The following is an 8130-nucleotide window of genomic DNA, read 5'->3' on the forward strand; positions in this document are numbered from 1 at the left end:
TTTTCTTTTTAGTTTATGTATTTATTTATTTATTTTTAAATTTTATATTTATTTATTTATTTTAATTTTTTTTTAACGTTTGTTCAGTTTTTTTTTTTTTTTTTAACATTTATTTATTTTTGAGACAGAGAGAGATAGAGCATGAACGGGGGAGGGTCAGAGAGAGGGAGACACAGAATCTGAAACAGGCTCCAGGCTCTGAGCTGTCAGCACAGAGCCCAATGCGGGGCTCGAACTCACGGACCGCGAGATCATGACCTGAGCTGAAGTCGGCTGCTTAACCGACTGAGCCACCCAGGCGCCCCAACGTTTATTCAGTTTTGAGAGACAGAGAGAAACAGAGCATGAGCAGGCAAGGGGCAGAAGGAGGGGGACACAGAATCTGAAGCAGGTTCCAGGCTCTGAGCTGTCAGCACAGAGCCCGACGCGGGGCTTGAACTCACGAACTGCGAGATCGTGACCTGAGCCGAAGTCAGACGCTCAACCGACTGAGCCACCCAGGCGCCCCTTATTTATTTATTTTGAGAGGTGGGGGGTGGGGGTGGGGCAGAGACAGAGAAAGAGAGAGAGAGAGAGAGAGAGAGAGAGAGAGAGAATCCCAAGCAGGCTCCGTGCGGTCAATCAACACAGAGCCCGACGCGGGGCTCGAACTCATGCACCTGAACAGAAACCAAGCGTCAGACACTTCACCAACTTAGCCACCCAGGCGCCCTGAGAGTTAAGTATTTTTAAAGAAAAAAATACATATATATGTTTTTAGGAACCTCTATGTGTGTGGAAATATAGGTGAGAAGTGTGATCCTGGGTGTTTATCGAGCCTGGGGCCGCTTTGTGTACTGACGGCGTCCATGGTTCTAAGGGAAGGTCTGGCCTTGAAGCAGGGATGGCTCTCAGTCCCGCCCAGGTCTCGGCCGGCTCCCTCGGATGGAACCACACAGCCAAGCCACGGACCTATGTGGCACACAGGTAACTCCAGGGGCCCATATGAGGCTCCCGGTCCTGGGCTGGCCCCTCGTTATTAAGAAGCCTCCGCCATGGGGCGCCTGGGTGGCTCGGTCGGTTAAGCGTCCGACTTCAGCTCAGGTCACGATCTCACGGTCCGTGAGTTCGAGCCCCACGTCGGGCTCTGTGCTGACAGCTCAGAGCCTGGAGCCTGTTTCGGATTCTGTGTCTCCCTCTCTCTCTGACCCTCCCCCGTTCATGCTTTGTCTCTCTCAATAAATGTCTGTCTGTCTCAAAAATAAATAAACGTTAAAAAAAATTTTTTTTAATAAAAAAATAAAAAAAAGAAGCCTCCGCCAACAGTCTTGGCGCGCTTGACTCCACTCCTCATCTGACGTTTACCCGAGACCTGGGAGAAAGGCACAGAAGACCCAGCCCGGCCAAGCCACCCAGGGAAACTGAGGCTCTCAGAGGCCCTACACCAGGACCTTCAGGCTCCGGAACAGACTGCCTTCCTCTGCCTCTCCACAGTCGCCCTCCCCACCTCCCCAGTCTCAACTGTACCCTCACTTCCACCCCCCGCTGGGTGACCGTGGGTGACGTGCTGCCCTGATTGAGCCTCCGTGTTTGCCCAGGTATCAGTCTCAGAGGTCTCAGTCGGCCTTTTTGGCCCTAGCATGCCATCATTCTATCACCCTTCTCCAGAACTCCAGAGAGAGAAGGCAAGCGGAATTCTCTGCAAACTGTAAAGTGCCGTGTGGACAAGAGGATGGTTACTGGCATTGGATGGGTTTTCCAGAGAAGTCTGTCGTAGCCCGGATTTGCTCCGGTGGGTCTGGAGTCTGGAAGACCCAGGCCACACATCCATATCCTCTGTGACCTTGGACAAACCCTCCCTGAAGCAGCTTCCTCTTCTGTAAGGGCAGAGGGTGCAACCACATCCACCCGGCAGGGTCAGCGAGAAAGGCCCACGCGGTATCTGGCACCCACTGGCTGCTCAGGGGTGTCTGACGCAGGAGGAAATTCAGGGCCCTGACCGATCATTCCACCTTCTGAGACTAAAAGCCACAGGACTTGGGAAGGACGCAGCCACCAGATTCAGGGCCATACGACCTGCAAAATGTGTCAGGGGCGGTTGCTGCTCATTGAGGCGACTTGGTGTCGCATTTGTAGCTCCGCGGCCAAACTCCCTGGGTGCACCTGCTATGTGACCCCCCGCCCCCGGGCCTTAGTGTCCCCATCTGTGCCGTAGGGATCCTCCTAGAACCCATCTCGGAGAGACTGATGGGGACCACACTGGGCTCAGCTGACCCAGCAGCCTCCACACTTCCTCGACAATGGTAAACATTACAGTTGCATATCCGTTCATGCACAACACGCAGAATACACACGCTAGTACAAACACACAAACTCTCGCACGTAACCCACATCTATGGGCACATGAGCAAGTGCACTCACCTACTCAGACACACATTCACATGTGCATGTAGCCTGAAACGCACTTCCCCAAATAATATTTCATTTTAACCCTCGCAACACATTCTGGTATTTTCTAAGGTTAGCGAACTATAGCCTGTGGGCCAAAGCTGGCCCTCAGCCTGTTTTTGCACGGCCTGTGAGCTAAGAATGGTTTACTACAACAACAACAACGACAACAACAACAACAAAGGACAGTAGGTGACAGGTCAAATGTGGCCAGCAAAGCCTAAAATATTTACTCTCCGGCCCTCTACATTCTATACTGTTCTGTTCTGGTCCCTCGCTGTACCGTTCAAAAATGCTGGCTGTACTTAATAAATGGATCTCCCTGATCCACTGCTGGCTTGTAAATCTCATTTTGAAAACTTTGAATTAAAGCAAGCATCCGTTTTCCCACTAGATGGAAAAATGGATGGATAAACGGTTAAGTCCCACCCGTGACAAGGCTCCTCTCGGAGACCTCCACCTTGCAAGCCATCAACAGACCCCATTTGTACTTCTGGGCACAAGCTTTGGAGCCCCCAAACCCTGGGTCCACATCCCACATGTTGGGAGTTCCTGGGCAGGTCACTGCCCCTTTGTGAGCCTCAGTTCCTTTGTCTGGGAAATGGGTAGGACACCAGGCAGTGCCACGGTGAGGGTTCCCCGTGTGTGGAGCTCCTGGCGCATGGCCAGCCCTTGCTAAGTGGCCTCAGGGCTCTCCTTTGGTGACTGGGTGGTAGCTAGGCGGTTTCCATCCCTGGAGAGGGAGGTGGATCCCCCCCAAGGGTGGGGGAGCCCGCGAGGTGAAAGCAGCATCTCCTATGAGCCCAGTTTGGGCTCCAGAACTGGCTGCGGAGGGAGAGGGCATGTGAGTGGAGCCAAACTTATTGAGTACTTACTATGTGCCAAGCATCCTGATTTCCTGGCCTCAACCAACCAGCCATATTTTTATGAAGACACCCAGACCCAAAGGGGCCAAAATGACTTGTCTTAAGTAGGACTCTGCCAATATGCAGCGCCTTCCCGACCCCTCCAGGTGCGGTTAGCAGCCCTCTCCCCGTCCTTTAGCAACTCGTTCCCCTTCCAGAGTCGCCCCTGACATGCATCTTTACCTGGCATCACCCGGATGCCAGCATTTAGGGGGGGGATGCACCTTGTTCTGGGTCCAGCCCTGGCCCAGCCCTGGAGACAAGAAACCTGGGTCCTTCCCCGTCTCTGCCACTGCCCCGGGCACCTGCTTGCCGGGTCTCAGCATCTCTGCTATGCACAGGGGACAGTGCTGTCTACCTGGCTGTCCACGCAGGGCTCTGCAATTTACAGAGAATGAGTACGATCACCCCCCCACCCCCGATGTCAGCGCTGTCACAGTCTTTTGACAGATGAAGAAAAAGGCTCACAGCAGGGACAAGGGCAGAGGTGAGGTTCAACCCACGTGAGATGCCCTTACCCCAAGTCCAGAGAACATCCCACCCTGCTGTAGAATGGGAGGGGGGAAGGAGGAGAATCTTTATGAGGCGCCTGCTGTATGCTTCCGGACACCTTCCCTCTGGGACTGCGGTGAATCTTTCCAACTGCCAAAGAGGTAGGTATAACTGTTCCCATTTCACAGATGTGGAATCAGAGATTGGAGAAGGCATGGTAGGGTAGGAGAGGGCTCAGGATTTGAACCCAGGGCTATCTGAATTCCAGAGCTGAATTCCCCGAATTCCCTCTGCCCCTGGCTGCCTCGGGTCTAGAAGGATCTTAAAATCACCCTGCAAACGTGGGGGAAACTCTCACCTCCACCAGGCCCCCTCCCCAGCAAGCCTTGGACATCAGGGAAGTCAGTCACAGCCTGTCTTCTCCTCATTGCCTAAGTGAAGCTCCATATCGCGGTTGGGGGGTTCAGACCAGAGCCCCCTCACACTCCCTGACTGTCCCATTGCCAGGACACCCCAGCATGTTTCCAGAGAAATGTTTCCATCTGGTTCTGATTCATTTACGCTTAATTAATCAACATGTTGTTTTGTAAGAGACACTCGAGATCCAAGAACCTTTCTCAAGCCTTGCCTTTCATTCTTGCTTGTCTTAGAAACAGAAAAATTGGGTTTCATCAAAAAAAAAAAAAAAAACAAACAAACCAGTGACGCCAGAGCTGGAGGAAGCAGGGGTGTGCGGGCGTCAGGCCCCGAGGGGGGCTGCTGCTGGGCCTTGCAGAGCAGGCCGGAGGCAGAGGCTAAGGACTCTGGCACGGAGGGGAGGCTGGGGAAGTCAGGGGAGGGACATCCCTCCACCCCGGCAGCTGCTCAAGGGCAGCCCAGGGTCTCTACACCTTGGCCTCTCCAAGTTTCCCAACACAGAGCTTGTGGCACTTGTTGAATGAACAAGTGAAGGAACCGATGAATGAAGCACGACCAACACCCAGGTGCCTTCGGGACGCACTCTCCTGCTAAAATTAGAGGAAAATGTCAAAGCGGGTAGGGGTGTCCTGTGGAATCTTCCAAGCAGCTATCTGACGAAAAATGGCCTCTGCTGCATAATTAGTTTGGGATCCTGAGGCCTCGTCCCACTGCTTGACCATGAATGCTCTGGTAAGTCCTGCAGTCAAGAAATCTGCTAAACTAAGCGTTTCCCAAACCTATTTGGCCAGGATTCCTATGACCCCCTTGCGTAATATGCTACGGGAAAGGTTTTCCTACCCCCCAACCCCCACCCCAGGGCCAGTGGGGAAACTGAGGCTGTAGGCAGGAGTGGGGGAGTCCACTCGCCCAAGGTCACACAGTACAAAGGGGTCCAGAGTGGGACTGAAATCCGTGGCACCCGACTGACAAGTGGAGCCACAAGCCTCTCTCTGGAGATGCTGGATGGGGCATGTTTGTGACCCCTACGCAAGACATCAACCGCTTCTGGGAGGGGCGCCGAGAGCCCCCTTGACAAACTGGGGCAGCGTCAGGGGCTGCCATGCCCAACGTCCTCACCAAGCGACTGGTGGCGGGGAAAGGGATTGGAAGTTATCTTTTTCTTTATTCTGTGTGTGTGTGTGTATGTGTGTGTGTGTGTGTGTTGTGTCTGTCTGTCTGTCTGTCTGTCTTTTTCGGACTGTGAAACATCTCAAAGATCTCCTAAACCAGCTCCTCTTCAGATGGGGAAACTGAGGCTCTGAGAGGGAAGACCAACACAGCTCAGGCGACACCCTGTCAGATGGATCGGGATTCGAGCCTGCTTTGCCGCTTACCTGCTGTGCAACCTTGAACGAGTCAGTTTCCCTCTCTGAATCCCCATCCAGATAAAAAGCACCTCCCATAGCCAGGGACATCATGGGCAGGAAATGAAGATGTGTTGCAAATGCCCACTAGGAGCCTGTGTACTTGGCTACTCCCTTCACATACTCACCAATTCACTCAGTCTTACCCACAGCTGCCTGGTGAGTTAGATACTTCAGATTACTATGCCTATTTTCAAGAGGAGTCAATGAGGAGAAAGTTTTTCTTTTTCATGTCTTTGGTCTGCTTTAACACTGAGAAAAATCTTAGAGATTTTCTAAAAGAACCTCAGGTGGGTAAACCCAGGCTCAGAGAGGCAAAGTGACTTCCCCGAGGTCACTCAGCTGGTCACTGGGGAAGCTGGGATTTGGACCCGGGCAGGCTGACTCCAGAACCCATGGGATCAACCACTATACAAGGGCCATCCACACAGGACCACGAGGTCCCAAACTTCCCCCGGCTTACCCTGAAGCCCACCCACTTCTCCTCCCCCTGGGTCCCTCCATTCAGTCACACCCGAGATTGGAGCCCTTTGGGCCAGTCTCCCTGCTCCCCCCAATCCCAACTCCCAGTTCTCCCGTAGCCCGTCTGCTTCCTGCTCCGCTCCAGCAGTCACTGGGTCCAGGCAGGGCTTTTCCCTCAAGTGGATGAGAAGCCCCTAGAGGGCAGACTCTCTTTCTTACTCCCATGTAGCCTTCCGGAGACCTAACACCACAGCTGGGAAGAAAGACACTGGATCTTCCACTCACCTGCTGGACAACTTAGCAAGGTTACCTAACCTGTCTGAGCCTTGGCCTCGGCTTTATAAAATGGCATGGGTGTTCTCATGAGGAGGCAGTGGGGATTCCCTTAATGAAGGACAGCCTTGGCGCCATGGCGGGCATTCCAAGGTTGGTTCCGACCGGCACCAGCTCAGGAGGAGGCTCGCCTGCTTGCCTTCCTCAGCCCCACCGGCTCTGCCGACCCCCACTCTGCAGGGACGGCCTCAAACCCACCTCCTGAGGACGTTCTGACTCTCGCAGTGAGGATGCAAGGGTCCCCTCTGTGCCCCAGGTACACTTAGAGTCTGAACCTTGGGTTATCTTTCTAGTGTTCCTAGGAGGTCAAGATGGAAAAACCTGGGGTGGGGGGGGGGGGGGGCTCTGGGACTTCTTCCAGGTCATCCCAGAACCAATGGACTTGAACTCAGGTCTCAGATCTCGAATTCACAAAGCTCATGTCCTTACCAGAGGGGGAGCCCACTGAGAATCACGCCTTCCCCGAGGGGATGCGAGAGTCAGGGTCAACGCTGGGGCTGAGTCCGGGGCATCTGGACTCCTGGCCCAGGGCTGTATGTCTTCTCCTGGCTCAGCACGGATACCAGGCATGGCTTCTAAGCCCAAAATTCTGTCCCGTAGTCCCGGTATCCTGGGCTTCCTATCTTTGCACAGAGCCACCTCCTTCTTTTCAGCAATGTTGCAACTATGGGGAGCGGGTCAGTGAGAGAGTCCTACCAGCCCCTTCCTTCCTTGGAGAGCCTCCTTGGGCCAGCTGGCTCAACAGGTACCCTGGAGCCTCAGTCTCCCCATCTGTAAAGCGGGCCTGAAGGCTACGCGGAGGAGTTAGTGGCCCAGGGCGCCGGGCACTATGCAGCTGTCCCAAGGGCCATCTCCCTGTCGGCCCCGCTGTGGGCGACCTGCCACCCTGCCCGCTGCCCCTGGTACCTTGCTTCTTCCTTCGGTTCGGGGGGATCATGTTCGCGGCGTGGGCGACGAGCAGCAACAGGCAGAGTGGCGCCCGCATCTGGGCAGCCTGGTCGGGGCGGGCGCGCGGGGGGCTCCCCGGGAGGCCCGACGGCTGCTCCGGGCGCGCGGGCGCATCCACGGGGCGCGGGTTCGGTGCCGCCGCCAGGGACGCGCCGTCCGCCCAGGGGCCGGCCGCCAGGTCGAGTGAGGGCGTCGGCGGAGCGCGGACACTGCCCCGGCGGGGAGGAGCCGGCGCGCGGGGCGGCGCGTTAACCCGCTCGGGAGGCGCCCGCGGCGGGGGGCGGGGGTCGCCCGGCGGGGGTCCGGAGGTCGGCGGGTCCCGCAGCCCGCGGTCTGGCGTCGTTCCGCCCCCTGCACTGCCCCTCTCACCGCCGCCGCCGGCCGGGCAGACACAGGTACAGACGCGTGGCCGCCAAGTGACCCCCATCCTTGTGCTCTCGGCACGTCGCGATCCCCCCACTCCCCGCCTGCCGCCGATTTTCTCTCTTCTCCTTCTCGGTGGCTCCTGTCTCCTGCGCCTGGCCCTTCAGGGCCACTCCTGCACTTCCTCTCTTTTTCTGTCTTTGTCTCACGTCCCCCCCCCCCCCCCCCAAACTCTGTGGCCTCGTCCCTCGGCCATCTGGTCTGCGCCCTTTCTGCTCTTTCAAGAGTCCTGCGTCCCTTCTGGCCACTGACCCTGAATGTTTCCTGCGCGGCCTGCGGGGAGCCCCTAATCTTTGCCTGGAAGTGACCAGCACCTC

The 8130-nt window shown here is 55.9% G+C and overlaps 1 protein-coding gene across 1 annotated transcript in view; it reads right to left on the minus strand.

Annotated features, from left to right (window-relative positions):
• RSPO4 (R-spondin 4) overlaps positions 1-7736 on the minus strand; it is a 35801-nt gene extending 28065 nt beyond the window's left edge. The window contains exon 1 of the mRNA XM_049651016.1: positions 7349-7736. Coding sequence (XP_049506973.1) covers positions 7349-7427 — 79 coding nt within the window. The 5' untranslated portion in view covers positions 7428-7736. The remainder of the gene's footprint in view (positions 1-7348) is intronic.
• Positions 7737-8130: the final 394 nt, after the last annotated feature.

Source organism: Panthera uncia (genome assembly GCF_023721935.1).
Source record: "Panthera uncia isolate 11264 chromosome A3 unlocalized genomic scaffold, Puncia_PCG_1.0 HiC_scaffold_11, whole genome shotgun sequence".
Taxonomy (NCBI): domain Eukaryota; kingdom Metazoa; phylum Chordata; class Mammalia; order Carnivora; family Felidae; genus Panthera; species Panthera uncia.